Source organism: Lutra lutra, chromosome 2 (genome assembly GCF_902655055.1).
Source record: "Lutra lutra chromosome 2, mLutLut1.2, whole genome shotgun sequence".
Taxonomy (NCBI): Eukaryota; Metazoa; Chordata; class Mammalia; order Carnivora; family Mustelidae; genus Lutra; species Lutra lutra.
Window position 1 is genome coordinate 181,798,879 of NC_062279.1, and position 18,523 is coordinate 181,817,401.

General features: G+C 38.6%; 1 protein-coding gene across 3 annotated transcripts in view; it reads right to left on the reverse strand.

The window, feature by feature from the left end:
* CORIN (corin, serine peptidase) overlaps positions 1–18,523 on the reverse strand; it is a 249,036-nt gene that overhangs the window by 25,362 nt on the left and 205,151 nt on the right. For all 3 annotated transcript variants that reach the window (XM_047719221.1, XM_047719220.1, XM_047719222.1), the window contains exons 17-19: positions 3,778–3,894; positions 1,369–1,418; positions 1,040–1,214 (exon numbers count right to left, since the gene is read on the reverse strand). In XM_047719221.1, the coding sequence (XP_047575177.1) occupies positions 1,040–1,214; positions 1,369–1,418; positions 3,778–3,894 (342 nt within the window). The remainder of the gene's footprint in view (positions 1–1,039; positions 1,215–1,368; positions 1,419–3,777; positions 3,895–18,523) is intronic.

Consider the following 18,523-nt stretch of genomic DNA (forward strand, 5'->3'; position numbering starts at 1 on the left):
GTGGGTGTCCGGAGGCCAGGTCTCCCTTTTGGAGAAGCTGGTTCTTGGGGATGCCAACCGCCATGGTGTACTAAGGCCCTAGTCAACAGGCAGCACTGACCGCCTGACTTGCGATGGTTCCCGTCTTCAGCCTTAGAATCTTCCAGCTGAGGCCCCAGACATTGCTGATCACAGACAAACTGCACCAGCTGTGTCGTGTCCAAATGTCTGACCCCCAGATTCTTGTGGGAACAAACTAAATGTCTGGGATTTTTTTGTTTATTATTGCAATTGTTTGGTTTGGTTTTAGTTGTTGTTGTTGTTCCAAAAGTACAACAGATGGCAGGAATGGGAGAGGACCTTCTACAGTGATGGTTGTCAATATAAGGTAGGTTTGCCCTTTGTCTTATTTTTCTGCTTCCTTTAGGCATATTGTAAAAATTTATTTTATATGCCAATGTGGCTGTACCATGGCGCCCAAATATTTGGTCAAACACTATTCTAGATGCTTCTGTGAAGGTGTTTTTTGAGCTAGATGAACATTTAAACTGGTGGATTTTGAATAAATAAGATTAACCTCCACAATATGGTTATCCTCATCCCATATATGGGAGACCTGAAGAGACAGAGACTAACCTCTCCTGAGCAAGAAGAAATTCTGCCAGCAGATGGCCTTTGGACCCCAACGGCAACCCTCCAAGTCTCCAGGATGTGGATCGACACCATTATATTTTGGACTCACCAGCAACCCCCATCCACCCTTCCTCTCTTACTGGTCTCTTGTTTTCTGGAAAACTCTAATGCACATACAGTGGGACCTTTAATTCTGCTTCTCAAAGTCCTCTTCCCTCCTCTTCAGGAAAAAATCAAAATCCAATAAATGATTAGCACATACATAAGATGACAACATCAAGAGTAGAAAAACTTAAGCACATAAAGGAAGTAGATCAACTGTGGCTTTTGCATTTAAGTGGCTTCAAAAATGACACATGTCTCTAAGAATGCCCAAGGGACAAAATGATCAAATCCAGGCAAAGTCAAAGGACAAAGTGCAGCTTACCCCTCGAAGCAGTGGGCAACTGTCAGGACCCACTTCCTGGCAATGAGGACACAGCCACAAATATGTCCACTGGGTTCACTCTGCAGGGAACACTGCCATGGCCACCTTCCAGGGCGACTGGTCCGACCCCCAAGGATCCTCTTGTTCATTCGGGCCGCCGGGCGGCGCCCACAGTCTATCAAGGAACCGGAAAGACAATATGGGATTCACTGCCAAACCCAGCGCCAAACTTGGATCTTTGCGGTTAAGTGCAAGTTTCTGTTTTTTCCACCGAGCCAATCCAGTTAAATTAAGTTCATATTCCATTGCTACACCACTAATTCTCTTACCTTGTTTAGTACACAGAAGAGAAATCTTACTTCTGCTATGACAAGCCTGCCTAGATTTGGAAACATAAAATGGCATAATGTTAAGCTATATATTTATCATTCACTTCAAACACTTTACCAGTGAAAAACAAGACATAGGTTCAACAGTTCCCAGAGGTCATATTCTTTGAGTAATGATTATCTGTACTTCGTGCAGAAATTCTTGAGACAGCGCTGTTGTCAAATACCATCTTGGAAGTAAGGGTATACGGAAGACGTGTACATTTTTTTAGTTTATTTAATATCATCATAATATAATTTCACCTGGGTGGGAAAAGAAACTACTGTTAGCAAAGTCTCCCACCTCATCTTGGCTGGTAGCACCACCCAAAATATTGACTCAAACCATGATTTTTCAAAGTAGCAAGAAGAAGGTGAGGGAATTAGGCTACTTCTTAGAATCCTTGGTGAGGAAGGAGCATGTCAGATTTTTATGCTCACAGAGAGGGTGTGGATGTCCAAAAGTATTTACAAGAAATCTGACAGAAAATATTACTTCAAAAGTTAGAAAACAGATAAAGGAATTAAATTTTAGACTGGGAAAGAATCTTGATGAGACTTGTGATATTAAAATGTGGATCTATGATTGGCTGACAGAAAGAAGGGGGGTTAAATTTATTTCATGTACTCTAGATGCTGGGATCAGAACCACTCAGTAAAACTTAACAGAAAGTAACTTCGGGAAAGAAAGACCCTTCTAAAAATCATAGTTAACCTTTAAAGGTAAGAACACGGGCCATGTTTAAACATCTATCAATGTGGCTGCACAAGAGAACTCACTTCAGGGTTCATTAAATTTCAATCACAAAGTTCTCTTTCAATCACAAAGCATTTATTCACAGTATAAATTTAAAAAACAAAAGACACTTTTGGACTGTCAAAAATACTACAATGCGCTTAGAATCCTAGATTTCTCAGGAAAAAAAAAATCCCTAAATATGTCATGTCCACATTCCTTTTTGAGGATTTAATTTAATTTCATTTCTTGCTAAATCTGCATGGAGGCGTGTGTAATTATTTAGTATCAATAAATTATATAATACAGGAAAAGCATGTCTGCTTTTTGACTTCCCACAACCTAAAGTCCTGTTTCCTCCTTACTCTCTATCTTGTTATCCTTAATTTCGTTGTGATATTTCCAAATATCTGAAATTCATTTTGTTTACTAGCTTATGGTCTCTCCGTCCACCTACACAGTATAGATTCCTTGAGACGAGGGCCCTTGTCCCCCTCATTCCCTCCTACAACCCCTCACAACCTAGCACTGGACCTGGCAGAGAAGAGATGATCAACAATTAGTTATTTGTTAGATCCCAAAATCACAACTTGTAGAAATAGGAAAAAACAGCAATAGCTATCTGTACCAATTTTTTTTATAGGAAATTGTGGTTATATAGGATCACAAATCTAGTTAGAAAGCCAGAAGTAGAACCAGTTCTACCAACTCCCAATTTACAATGAAATGCACATATGTATGTTATCTATTAAGCTTAAAAGGTCTTTTCTGGCATTTGCAATTTGCGGAAACAAATCACTCTGTTGAAAGATTCAGGTCATTGTTTTGAAAGAAGTACTTCAGAAATTTGGCTGCAGAGTTTGGTCTATGGGGAAATTTTCAGGACATTTTAAAGAGAAAAGGCCTGCCTTTTGATTTCTTCTTTGAAATTCTTAAGTGGTTTATCTAGCACTTATTAAAAGCTCTGGAGTCAGATTAACTTGGTTTGAGTTGAGAGCCCATTGTGGGCTCTGAGTTTTGATCAAGTTATTTAAATATTCTGTAGCTATGACCCTATAATGTAATAACCACTAAATAGGTGTTAATTCCTTCAATTTCCCTCCATACCCCCATATCCCCATCCAAGGACAAGAAAGACAGCCTTGTTCAAGGTTTCATGATTTTTTTTAGGGACAATTTTCAGAAGTATACTTGCAAAGCTACTTGATTATAACTTCATTTTGTGTCAGTTTTCCCCCTCAGACTGTCCCAGTTTGACCAGTTCTCATTACTTCAATTCCCTGCTAACTAGCTCATGTAGCAACTGTACGAACTGCAGATAGGAGAATCTACTTTGAATAGGATGTGGAAAAAACTCCAAAATTAGAACGCAAGTTCCTCTTCCTTCCCCATGATAGTTTCTGTAATCGTCATTAAAAAAACAGATAGCTAGCAAGAGAAAAAATGATCTATGTCTAGAAAGAAGAGATAAAGCCAAACAGTGTTGAAATATAAAGGCAAATCACCATTCGATGGAAGTTCTTTATTGACTTGATAAATGTGGATTATCTTAAATTAATAACAGGAGGAGGTCCCTGATGATAGACTTTTGCTCCATAATCCACTCTGCACAGCTCTTGTGCAAGGGGTCTTACCCTTTTACCAGCAGTTCATGCAAAGTGGTCCCATTGAGGCTCTCCCAGCTGGAGTGTAATGTCAGCCACAGCTGGTCTTGCTCCTGTTCCTGTACCAGTTCGGTCACAGATGGTTCTCTAATATAAGGACAAGTAAGAATGACATATTCAAAGTACAGTGATCTTTGACCAGACAATTTCATTCCTTAGTACTCATTGTCTCTCAGAAAAAGCATTGCATTATAAGTCAATATTCAAAGAGGGAAATTTGGCACGGAATGTGATCAGCAAGAGAGGAAGCTACTATAAGTATACTAAAGCAATAAAGATCGAAATGGTTACAGCAATTGTAATCATTCTCTCCACTGACATGTGTTTGACCTTCATGAGGTGTCGAATTCGAATGTATATGATGCGAAATTTCCAATATCTTAAAAATGAGAGCAACTTTGGGCAGAAATGACAAAAAGGAGAATAGTTTATCTGCCTGGGATTTTTTTCCCTCCTCTTTTCTTGCAGTGCAGCAATACCTTAAAATAAAGTAAATAAACTTAAAAAAATAATAATAAGTATAGGAAATTGATGGCCACTTAGTGTCTATTTGGACAGTATAAAATTATAATGAAGTTTTTCAACGTACTGCAAAATCTTCATGTACTAAAAGTTAAGAAAAAACTCTAGAAAACAGAGATGGGAATTAACATTATTTCGCTCTTACCTATATTCTTAGTCAACTTCTATCAATATTTTCCTGTGAATGTCTCATTCAATCATTCAAATAAATACGGTTACACTGTATCCAAGATTTAAAACCTTAAGTTTCAAAAGTATTTAGGTTTTGTGTAAAATATTCTATTCTAAATGAAATAAGTGGTTCTTTTAGGCAATCCATATTTGCAGAAAACCATTTGGACTGTCATCACCTAACGCCCAAGGGTAAGAGAGGTGGAGGAATTAATTTAGATAAGAAGGAAGAAAGTTGCCTCCAAACCTGGAAGGAAAGTTGTATTTTGCTGAAGTTGGAGGGGGTAAAGAATTCAAATCAGATAGCCTCTATCTTTCTTCTCAAGTACAAGGTAAGCTCCTTCGATGAAAGTTGGGGTGGCGAGTTGACGAGAAGAGTGACATGTATATGGATTCATTCCCTGGTGGAAATGTTGGAGAAATGTATCAAGGATGAATGAGAAGATAAACGTAGAGGAAGGGAAGGAAAAATAAAATACAATGAAAACAGGTAAACCACAAGAGACTCTTAACTCTAGGAAACAAACTGAGGGTTGCTGGAGGGCTGGTGGGTGGAAGATGGGGTAACTGAGTGATGGACATTAAGGAGGGCACTTGATGGAATGAGCACTGGGTGTTATAAGCAACTGATGAATCACTAAATTCTACCCCTGCAACTAATAATACATTGTATGCTAACTAGATCGAATTCAAATTTTAAAAAGTTTTTAAAGGCATCACATAGAATTTCCTAAGAGAAATACAGGTTATTCATGTATTCAACTACATGCTTATAATCTAAATTTTGCCATCTTGTCAATGAGTGCAAATACCTGTTATGACACCCGCCCTCCCCCCAAAAAAAAAATAAGTGAGAAGAATGGCAGCTCTCAGAGCTCAGATGAACCTGGAAATCCTGAAGTTGTAGTAGCATCAAGTTTGCAGGCTTAGTGACTTTTCTTTCCAATAATGGGATGCCATTTTTCAAAAAAAGGGGGGGGGGCAGGGTAGGTGGGAAGGCACAGGAAGGGAAGCAAGGTTAGACTCCACAGCATTGAAAGAAAAATGAACATTTCAGCTGATTATTAATTTAAAACTACTGTAATCTCATAATAGAAAACAAAGGAACGAAACCTTCCCCAAATCCTGTTACTTATAAAAGAGGAAAGCCCTCTAAAGAGAACACTTGATGACAGAGTAGCCAAAGAAAAAACAAGGCAAAGCCCTTCGTGAATGCATTCTAACCCTTTGATTTTAAGACACAGAGCATGAACCTTGACCACACTGTAAGAAGAGTTCCACAAGACAGAAATGTATTCAGGAACTTGAATGAACAGTGGGACGACTGAAGACTTCACAAAACCTGCTGCAAAATGAAGAGTTCTGTTTCCCTGACCAAAATGAGAGTCTGGCTTTCTGTCAGTCTCAGAATTTTTGTGTGTGGAGACACAGGTGAGAGGAAAGCGATTAAAAGTCAGACAGAGGTCACAAACACCACTGACGGTGTTTCTCCTGATACCTGCATCCTGAGAATTCCTTTCTACCGTCGAAGAGCTTGAGGGCCTCCTAAATCCAGGCACTTGGCCAAAAGCCAAAGGAAGACAGATCTGTTGTTTAATTAAGTCATTCTTGAAGTGGGTATTTATAGGGCAAAAGGGACTCGCACAAGGAAGTCTGTTCAGCGTAGGATTTGCCCGATGGTGGATAGAAAAATCATGGCAAAGGACACTTCAGTCTTTCAACCCACAAGGCACCTTCAGTTGCCCTGAGAAAGGTCTCCACAGACCATTGCACCTGGGATGTTTCTGCATTTCATTCATTAACCTCCAACAAGAAAGGCGATTTAGTCTGAATCTCTTAGTTATGTCAAGTGGAAAATACAAGAAATTCATCATCAAGAAGAGGGGGATGTCATTATAAAAATTAGTTTTCCATGAAATTCTTAAGCCTTAGAATGCTTCTCACGCACAAAAATAAATCTGGCACCAGACGTACCATTCTATGGCTCATTAAAAAAATATCAGTGAATCCATATGGCTCTATTTCTGCCATCTTACAGGATCTGAGCATCTGCGAGATTTCCTTCTTATTTTTCTTTAAATAATTTTTAAGGTTATAAAAGTAATACTTATAGATGGAAAAAAAAGAACAAAATTTATACGATGAAAAAATATTCTTCCCATCTCAGATGTGTAGGAATGACCACTGTAAAATGAGTGTCCTTGCCAAGCTCTAGCTATAATTCACATATACATCCTCTTTTTTTTTTTAGTCTATACTCATTGTATTGATATATATATATTTTAGTGATTTATCTTGGAAGTTTTTCCATAATAATAGTTGACATCTGTCAGCTGCACTGAAAGACGAACTCATTTCACCTTATTTAATCCTCTCAACAATGCTGGAAAGAAGGCATTACTAATCCCTATTTTGGAAATGAAAAAATTGAGGCAATAAGAGAATAAGTAACTGGCCCAAAGTCACATAGTGAGTAGATGACCTGTGGTCTGAGGCCAGGGTACCACTCCTAACACTTTGAGCACCACATGGTCCCCCTTCATTACCAGGACACGATCTGTTCCTTTTATAGCTCCCGAGTGTTAACTATTATATGGCTGTACCTACACTTACTTAGCCAATCCACTATTGATGCACATGTAGGTTATTTCTAATTCTTATTATAACAAAAAAGCAGCAGTTAACACTCCTAACTATTCACCTCTGCCTACATTCATAATTTTGTGGAAATAAAAATAATTTCCCATAAATAAAAATATCAAATCAAAATTTAATTTTTTAATTTAATTTTGATCAAATTTTGATCAAAAAGTTCTGATCAAATTATCTTAATTTTGATCAATATTTTGAAAGACTAATGCCAGTTTATATATCATCAAGAATGTATGTGTATGTGGTTTTAAATTTTATAACTATGTATATATTGTAAATCATGCTATGAAAAGGTATCCGGAACTTAGCGGCTCAAATTTCGTTTGACAATTGGTATGCATCATATATGATTTCATCGCTACTATAGAAGCGTTTAGGCCTGATTTTATTCCTGCACACACTTTTTCCCCCCAGCTGGGCTTGTCTTTTTATTTATTTTTTATTTAAATTCAACTAGCCAACACATCATTAGTTTCAGATGTAGAGTTCAAGTGTATAACACCCAGTGCTCATCACATCACGCCTGCACACACGTTCTTAGGATGCAGTCACCTTGATGCCCAGTCACTGCTAAAATGTTTATTGTTCTTCTGCTCTCTACCAAACAGAATTTCTTTAATTTTGTAAAATATGGAAAAAGATAAGTCAAATGCATACCAATTGTCAAACCAGGCTTAACTTTGCCCCTTAGGGGTTATTTGGAAATGTTCATAAGACCTTTTTAATTATCAGTCCAGGAGCGCTGGGGTGGCTGCTAGCATCTAGTGGGTAGCAGTGGGGGTGATGCTGAACGTCCTACAGAGCTCAAGACAGCCTCACACAGTAAATAATTATCTGGTGTAAAATGTCAGTAGTGCCAAGGATGAGAAACCCTGATTTAGAGGGACCACTCTGGCCTTTCTCCCCGGCCATGCCTCACCCTAGGGGGCAAGGAGTCCGTCCGCCAAGGAGTTAGGCCACCGGGTGCCTGGTCCATGATCTAGAGCAATGCTCTCGAAGTGTAGTCCCAGACCCCAGCAGCAGCATCACCTGGGATCTTGTTAGAAAGATTGCTTTTGAGGACCTCAGACCTAGCGAATCTGGGGATGGGGCCAACAAGCTTTGTTGTAATAGGCCCTTCCAGTGATTCTGATGAATGCCAAAGTTTGAAAACCACTGTTCCAAAGGAGTCCAAAATGCTGTATTTGAACCTAAAAGATACATGTTGCCAAGATGGGGAGATTAGAATACATTCTCTTTAACAACTTGTTAACTTGATTTATAACGTTTAAATATGTTGACATATGGTATTGGGCCTCCATTTTTACCCTTACTCACAAATGTTTGGTCCCACAAATGTTTGGGGTGGGTCTGTATCTCTGTCCCAATTTTATCAGGCTGTCAAATGAAGGCATTGGATTAGATTGTTCCTTCATTTCCTGGAAATTTTGACAAAAAGGCACAATGGGTCTCAAATAAAACATAAATGAATACCACTATAGAACCATCTGCCTGGTAGACACCTCAGATTACACTTTATATGGAAAAACTCCCACCAGCAGAAATGTTTAAAGGAGATCATAAAGTCTGAGTTAATTTTTGCAGTAAACCTAGGATTTTTTTTTCTAAAAAAATTTTTTTTTTTTTTTTTTTTTAATTTATGACCAACAGACATAGCAACAAAGGGAACATAAGCAGGGGGAGCTGGAGAGAGAGAAGTAGGCTCCCACTGAGCAGGAACCCTGATGCGGGGCTGAATCCCAGGATCCTGGGATCATGACCTGAGTAGAAGGCAGACCCTTAACCAACTGAGCCACTCAGGAGCCCCTAAATCTAGTATTTTTTTTTAAAGATTTTGTTTATTTGTCAGAGAGAGAGAGCACAAGCAGGGGGAGCAGCAGGCAGAGAGAGAAGTAGGCTTCCTGCTAAGCAAGGAGCCCAACTAGATCCCAGGACCCCAGGATCATGACCTGAGTCAAAGGCAGACGTTTAGCCAATTGAGCCACCAGGTGTCCTGTAAACCTAGTGCTTTTAAAAATATTTTTGAAATCCTAACTGAGAATATATCATTTTATTCATTTGTCTCAGAGGTAGAGCATAAGAACTGTATTAGGCAATGATCTATAAGTATAAGTGATAAAAACTATCTCAAAGCAAAGAGGGGAAAGTTATAAAATTAAATTAAATCACAGTATTGATATTTCATAAAATTAAAAAATCAATGACACTAGGTGTATAATCCATATTGATCTAAAATTATAAAATTATAACATGAAAATATAAATTTGCAAAATATAACTATTAAATATACACTATCATTCTAGTATAAACTAGAAAGTAAAATTAATAAAGTACTATTTAAAATAAACATTTCATTAAAAGTGAAAAAATTAACCAATCATAAAAATTTTAAATTAAAATATCACTTGATCATTTTTAAAGTTCAATCTCATAAAGCAAATTGAGTAAACGGTGTCCTGTTGTAACTATACTTTTAAGAAAAGAGTCTACCTCTTTCAGAATCTACACTGGTCCAACTATTTCCTTTGGGCTGTTTTTATGTTCAAAAAATTCCATTGCTTTTCTGATAACTTGTAGAAAACCTTTTTGAATAATCTTTTTATTATCTTTAAGAAAATATTTTATTGACTCAACATTTTATTGACAGCAACCTGTGTTTAATCTCAAAGAAAATGCTTTTTGTTTCCTTCAGTTGATTTATATAAAAGGAGAGATTTCCAGTTTCAACTACAATATGTCATTTTTTAATCCACTAGTTCAGAAAGACAGCAAACCAGAGTAGAATTAATTTTTCTAACAGAAGTGTTGCTTTGTCAATTGCCCATTTCTTCCTCTTCTTGAATATTATAGAAATAAAGAAAATCACCTTTATTCAATTAAGTCAGACTATGAATCATGATATAAGAATAAATAATTTAAACATCAGGGATTAAAATATATATACATACTTCATGTATATATTCAGTTAATAGTTTTATACAAACCAAAAAATTCAGGATTTTAGTACCCAAAAAAGCACTGGAATATCTGAGTATCAAAAGCTAGAAATGTGCAACATGGGGGGCTAAAGGGGTAGGAGAAGAGTAAATGAAACAAGATGGGATTGGGAGGGAGACAAACCATAAGTGACTCTTAATCTCACAAAACAAACTGAGGGTTGATGGGGGGAGGGGGGTTGGGAGAGGGGAGGTGGGGTTATGGACATTGGGGAGGGTATGTGCTATGGTGAGTGCTGTGAAATGTGTAAACCTGGCGATTCACAGACCTGTACCCCTGGGGATAAAAATATATTATATGTTTAAAAAAATAATAAAATTAATTTTTAAAAAAGCTAGAAATGTAATCAATGACTACAGTAGTGATTAAACAGTAGTGATAAAGTAATCAAACACTAAATGTTATCAATCAGTCAATCAATGGCTGGTACCAAGGAAACAAGTGTCCTCCAGACCCTCCATCTCTCATCTCCACTTCTGTGAGACGGAGCAGGAGGTGATGGGAAGGTGGCTTTATTGTCTCCAACTGACAACTGACTTTTCCACAAACCCAGGGACAGACTACTTGCCCTTCTAAACGCAAATCCATTCATCTCTGTTCCCAAAAAGGAAAGAATTCTTCTCTGCCAGCAACACCTAAAACAGATCTCGTTGAGGGGCTTTAAGCACCCAAAATTCAATCACTGTGACCTGGAAGTCTTTGACTGGTTCAGTTTTAGGTACCTACCCCTCAACCAGTCAGAGGCCAAGAAAAGTGGGTCATGTACAAAGATGGCAGCTCACATTAGGATTCCAAAGATAGAATGAGGAGTCCCTAAAAGGAAGGGATACAAGGAAGCAACATAATAAATGTCTGTTACAAGTGACCTTGAAATTTTTTAGTTAAAAAGATTATTGTGCCTCAGAATCAAGATTCTACATATTTCTTTGTTAGTTTTTGGAACTGGGTAGAAATTAGATTTGACTTTTGTTTGCCTTGCTTCCAATGATGTGTCTAATATGCTAGTTGCTATGGCCAAAGTTGAAGAGGTTTGTTACCTGTGTTCTTGTCTTCTGATGGTTTCCTGTCTCACATTTAGGTCTTTCATCCATTTTGAATTTATTTTTTGTATGGCATGAGAAGGGTGCCGGTAATGGCCAGCAATCCCTGTACAAATGAAAGATTACTCTAAACTTTGCTGTGAAAGAGAGAAGACAAGGGGGTCAATGCTCAGAGACAAAGGCCCTTTGCCCTTCTTTGTTCCTGCTTTTCTTGGTCCTTCAAGATAATCACAAATCCTTATCACTGTTTTCAAGCACATGATGTGTGACAAGGGGCCTTACTGGAACTAGGAGTTTATTGGAAACTCTGATTATGGGAACATCTGTTTATGGGAAAGATACAATATGCTAATCTGTATGTTCTACGAGTTCTGCTAAACATAGCCTAAGGGACAATGCATACATCTTAGATCAAAGGGCTACTGTTGGGCTAAGAAAGCTCTGGGGAAGGCAATTCCCCATGGCATTCCTACAGCAGAGTGGTCACACAGGCCTCGGCATTCCAAAGGCCTATGCCCTTCTCTGAAACCCTCCCTGCCCCCAGTGGCCTCTGTGTTACATTTCAGCAAGCCAGGTATTATGGCTGATTTCATGCTCTACATTAACCCCAACAGAAAGGGGGCCAGTTTCATTCTGCACGCTGCTGTCCAGTTTTCCCAACACCATTTGTTGAAGAGACTGTCTTTTCCATTGGATATTCCTTCCCACTTTGTCAAAGATTAGTTGACCATACAGCTGTGGGTCCATTTCTGGGTTTTCTACTCTGGTCCATTGATCTACATGTCTGGTTTTATGCCAGTATGATACCGTTTTGATTACTACAGCTTTGTAACATAGCTTGAGGTCCGGAATCATGATGCTTCCAGTTTTGCTTTTCTTTTTAAGGATTGCTTTGGCTATTCGGGGTCTTTTGTGGTTCTGTACAAATTTTAGGCAAAGAAAACAAAAGCAACTATTGGGACCTCATCAAGATAAAAAGCTTCTGCACAGAGAAGGAAACAATCAACAAAACTAAAAGGCAGCCTAGGAAGGGAGAAGATATTTGCAAATGACATCTGAGAAAGGGTTAGTATCCAAAATACATAAAGAACTTCTCAAACTCAACACCTAAAAACCAAATAATCCAGTTAAGAAATGGGCAGAAGAGGGGAACCTGGGTGGCTCAGTGGGTTAAAGCCTCTGTCTTTGGCTCAGGTCATGATCCCAGGGTCCTGGGATTGAGCCCTGCATCGGGCTCTGTGCTCAGCAGGGAGCTTGCTTCCACCTCTCTCTCTTTCTCTGCCTGCCTCTCTGCTTGCTTGTGATCTCTGCCTGTCGAATAAATAAAACCTAAAAAAAAAAAAAAAAGAAATGGGTAGAAGACATGAATAGACATTTTTCCAAAGAAGACATCCAGATGGCTAACAGACACATGAAAAGATACTCAACATCACTCATCAGGGAAATACAAATCAAAACCACAATGAGATAACTCCTCGCACCAGTCAGAATGGCCAAAATGAACGACACAGAAAACAACAGATGTTGGCAAGGATGCAGAGAAAGGGGAATCCTCTTACACTGTGGGTGGGAATGAAAACTGGTGTACCCACTCTGAAAGACAGTATGGAGGCTCCTTAAAAAGTTAAAAATAGAACTACCCTATGACCCAGCAAATATACTACTAAGTATTTACCCAAAGGATACAAAAATACTTATTTGAGGAGGCACAAGCACCCTGATGTTTATAGCAACATTATCAACAGTAGCCTAACTATGGAAAGAGCCTAAGTGTCCATTGTCTGATGAATGGATAAAGAAGAAATGATAGAGTTGTGATATACATATATATAATGCAATACTACTCAACCATCAGAAATAATGAAATCTTGCCATTTACAACAATGTAGATGGGGCTAGAGTGTACTATGCTAAGCCAAATAAGTTAGGGAAAGACAAATACCATATGATTTCACTCATATGTAGAATTTAAGAAACAAATGATGAACTTATGGGAAGGGGGAGAGAAGAAAGAGAGGGAGACAAACCATAGGAGAGTCTTCAGGACACAGAACAAACTGAGGGTTGACAGTGAGTGGTGGGTGGGGGATGGGATAAATGGGTGATGGGGATTAAGGAGAACACTTGCTGTGATGGGCACTGGGTATTATAGGTAAGTGATGAATCACCAAATTCTACTCCTGACACCAATGTTACATGATATATTAACTAACTAGAATTTAAGTAAAAATCTGTAAAAAAGACATTAGATTTGACTTACGTTTATAAAAGAACATTGGGTTAATCAGTGAGTGTTGAAGCGGATTTTGCTATGCAGTGAGTTGGATCTCAGAAGGAACGTTACCCTAGCAGAACTTAAATGATGCAGACAGATGCACAAAGGCTAACACTGATAACTATGGGGTTAATAAGGTAGAATGGAAAGGGAGACAACGCAAAGGTGTTGTATTAGGTGAAGCCCCTTCCTCAAGGAGCTATTATTTTAGTAAGAGGAACAAATTACAAACGTGTTGAAAATAATTCCTGATACTGTGTTTTGAAGAAAACAAAGTGAGCAGAGACTTGGTGAGGGTGATAGCTGCTTCAATTAGGGTCGCCAAGGACCTTTTTAAGTCGTTGATGTTCTAGCTGAAGCAGGAACGAGGAGATGGAGGTGATCATGTGAAAGTCTACAGATCAACATTCCAAGCAGAAGGAAGATCGAGGGCAAAGGCCTGAGCAAGAAATGAGTTTGCGGTTGGAACATCAGTAATAGGTCAGTGTGTCTAAAGTTCAGTAGATAAGCAGAGAATGCTAAGAAAAAGAGGAGGCAGGGGCCAGTGTCCTACAGGCCAGAGTAAGAAACTGAATTTTGAGCCCAAACTGTATAAATAATAAGAAAAGGCCTAAAAAGGCCAGTGGGTCTGTCATGCAGATAATATGATGAGTGACCAGCAGTCCTGCCTTGGAGGTAAAAGCAAGCCAAATCTCAGTAGGTTTGAAAGACAATATGCAAAACGTATCAGAACCGAAGTTAGTCACCACCAGGAATCTCCTGGTTTAAGTTCGAAAACAAGTAAGCCGCCATATAAGGACTTCTAACAGAAATAACACAGGCCTCGTTGGTCAATTCCTGATGGATCATTCAAGTTGTAAATCGTGTTCTTAACTTCCCAGGACTCACTACTCATAGTCACGTCCAATGACAATACTACAATCATTATGATGACTGGGGAATCCAAGCCCCTCAGAGACATTATGGAGATTGATTCTTCCCACTCTAGAATTTTCTTGCTCAAATCAGCCCCAATATTTTTGGCTAAATATTGAGTTTTGATAGTACTTCATTCTGGAGAACCATCTTTGATTTTAAGAATCAGGATATGAATCTATTTTCCAATGATAAACTTCTTTTTTTTAAGCACAAAATGGAATGTAAGAGAGTAGAAAATCCATCTGATTAATACAGGATCCCACATAGTTCCATTCTAGTTAAAAACGGTGAATCTCTCTACACCACTGAGAGGTTTCCTTTTCATTCCATAAAATATTCATTAACTCAACTGACACAGTTTGAGACTCAGTTTGCTAGCAAATATCCAAATTCTCAGCAGAGTGTGCTATTAGTGATCATATGGAAATGCTTTCAGGACAACTGATAGACTTCCCTTGCTTTGTTTATTTAAGCTTCATACCCAGTGGTCTCATGGAAGAACTTACAAAACACTTTTACTTCCTTTAGGATATAGCACTTTTTCAGGAAAATTATTCTTCTTCCTCACCCCAGATTAGCACATTCCAGGGACCTGTACAGCCACATACTGGACTCTGTGATTTTGTTCTCACCCAGGCAATCACTCAACCAGCAGCTTCTTGGAAACATGTAGGATCTAATTCCCTGTGCCCAAACTACACGTCTGCTAGAAGAACTGTGAAGCCTCTGTGTGAAGGAAAATAACACTGTGGATTCGCTTCAGCTAACTTCTACTTAGATTATGCCAAGCACCTCGTTATTACTATAAGTGACTTTTCAGAAAGTGAAAAACATTTCTCTTGTTGGCCTGCATGATGACTTTTCCCCCACTGCTATACCTCCTCACTACTGTCTACTTAAAAATGCCACAATGATAAGATCATGAGGTAGAATGGTATTAAGACTTGCCCCCCGCTCCCCCCCACACACATAAAGACTAAAAGGGATTTATGTGTAAGAAGGTGGCTGGCCACATCAATCAGGTCATGTTTATTGAATAACCAGGTGCTGTAGGGGATCTACTCATCATACCCAAGAGGCCCTTTGCCTTTGCTTGGACTTGCATCCTGGCACCATATTTTTCTGTGACCTTGCAAAGCTTCTTGATCTGAGCCTCAATTTCCTCATATGGAGAAGTAACAAAACTACATCTATTACAGGATTATAATGTGGACAAATTGAGTTAATACATATCAAGGACTTGGAACAATCTGGCACACAATTAAGAGTAGCCAATCCTACTTTGTATAATCTTTCTGGGAAATAAAGAATAAAAAAAATAAAAATAAAAATAAAAAATAATATATGGCATTATAGAATTAAGAGGAAAATTGTGTAATGCCAATTTTTAGGTCCCACAGGAAGCACAGATTAAAAAAACATCATGCAGATAAGAAAGTCTTCACAGATGTCTTAGGGCCTGAGTGAGGCCCAAGGATTTGGACAGGAAATGTATGGACCTTTATGGACAAAGAAGTAGAAGCAGTAAGGAATGTGCCCATGGAACATGGATGAAGGACAAGCCAGACTTGAAAGAGAAGGAGCTTATTAAAGGGATATGAAGTTAAAGAAAGATAAACTAGTTTATGGTGAGTTCACTAACTGGGGACAATCATCTAAACTTATCTGATTTTAAAAAATAGGTGGAATGAAGGAAGACTTTTGATAGAAATGATCCACTTTTGCCTTAATCTGTTCATGCTTCTGAGAAGGCTGGGTAGTTCATAGCCAACAGAAATTTATTTCCCACAGTTCTGGATGTTGAGAAATCCAAGATCAAGGTCCTGGCAGATTTGGTGTCTGGTAAAAGGCCACTTCTTCGTTTATAGATGTGCATGTTCTTGCTGTGTCATCACATGGTAGGAGGGGTGAGGGAGCTCTCTGGGTCTCTTTTATAAGAACCCAAATCCCATTCATGGGAGCTCTACACTCATGGCCTAATCACTTCCCAAAGGCCCCATCTCCTCATAATCTCACATTTGAGATTAGGAATTAACAAATGAATCTGGAGAAACAAAAAATTCAATAGTAATTGAACATGATATTCCTACAATGGCAGGTCTCTATTAATAATTTATCCATGGGAAACTTAGTGCTTCCAGGGAAATGGAGCTACCAAACATCTCCTAACCCCGCTTCCCCCACCAACCACTGCTCACATCTCTTTGCTCCTCTTTGCAACAAAATCCCTTCAAAAAGTTCTATATTATCTTTTATTTCTTTCCTTTCACTATCTCTTATGCTTTTGCCCCACTCACTCCACTTAAACTGTTAATGTCAATGACATGCACATTGCTGAAACCAACAGTTTTCAGTCCTCATTTTACTTGAATTCTCAGCAACTTTTGATATATATGACCACTGTCTTGCCTTGATACACTTTTGTCCCTTGGTTTCCAGGATATCACATCCTCCTACCCTGTGGGTTGTCCTCTCTCATCTCCTTTGGCTTTACTACTTCTCTTCTCCCACTTGTTAGGGCTCAGCCCTTAGTCTACTTTTTTAATTTTTTTAAAAGATTTTATTTATTTATTTGACTGACAGAGATCACAATTAGGCAGATAGAGGAAGAGGAGGAAGCAGGCTCCCCACTAAGCAGAGAACCCACGTGGGGCTCAATCCCAGGACCCTGGGATCAGGACCCGAGCCAAAGGCAGAGGCTTTAACCCACTGAGCCACCCAGGCGCCCCCAGCCCTTAGTCTTCTTATATTCCCTGTCTAAATTTGATTTAGACATAAACTCTTGGACATGTCACCAGTCCCATTAATCTGTATCATCTGTTTCCAGGTGACTTTCAAATATATAGCTCCAGCTCAAACCTCACTAACAAAATCCAGACTTGAGCCTTATAAGCATATCTACTTGGATGTCTAATAGACATCCCAAAATTAACATGTCCAAAACAGAAATGATCTTTCTCCCCACACCTGCTTCATCTACAGTATTCCCCATCTCAGTTTAGACAATACCATCTTCCCACTTGCTCAATCCAAAAACCTTTCACTCATTCTTGATGCCTCTTTCTTGATTCTTCTCAATTCCCAATTAACATCCAATCTGCCAGAAAGTCCTATTGGATCTACTTGTAAAATATATTCAGGATCAAACCACTTATCACCAAGTTCTCTGCTACCATTCTGATCTGAGTCACCAAAACGTCTCATCTGGGTAGTTTGATGGCCTTCTAACAAGTATTCTTGCTCCTACCCTTGCCTTAAGTATATACACAAGAGAAACTGAAAACAAGTTCACACAAAAACTTGTACATGGATGTTCTTAACAACATTTTCATAAGAGCCAAAAAAATGGAAACAACTCAACTATTCATCAATTGATAAATGGATAATCAGTGCAGATATACCTATACAATGGAATATTATTGAGCCATAAACAATAATGAAGCATTGATACATACTAAAACATGGGGATGTCTGTGTGGCTCAGTGGGTTAAGCCTCTGCCTTCAGCTCAGGCCATGATCTCAGGATCCTGGGATCGAGCCCCGCATCAGGCTCTCTGCTCGGTGGGGCGCCTGCTTTCCCCTCTCTCTCTGCCTGCCTCTCTGCCTGCTTGTGATCTCTCTCTCTCTCTGTCAAATAAGTAAATAAACAAATAATCTAAAACACGGATGAACCTTGAAAACATTATGCTAAGTGAAAGAAACCAGACAAAAAGGGTATATGATTATATTTTTATGAAGTGTGCATGATGGGCAAGTCCATAGAAACAGAAAGTAGGTTAGTGTTTGTCAGGGGTTTAGGGAGGAGAAATGGGGAGGGATTATAAAGAGGCATGGGGTTTCTTTTCCAAATTGAAAATGTTTAGGAATTATACAGTGGTGATGACTGCACAATACTGTGAATATATAACAATGGAATTGTATACTTTAAAGAGTGAATTTTATGGTATGTGAATTACATCGCAATTTAAAAAAAAAAAAAAAAAGACCATAAGATTTTGAGCTGCTTTTCTATGGTTTACATGCACAGGACCAGCAATCTGAGCTAGATTTACGAGTACAGAGGATTAGTCTGTCTTTGAGCTTCATGTAAGTCCATCAATAAGTAAACCGTCCCTACATGACAAATGGAATCTGAAGTTA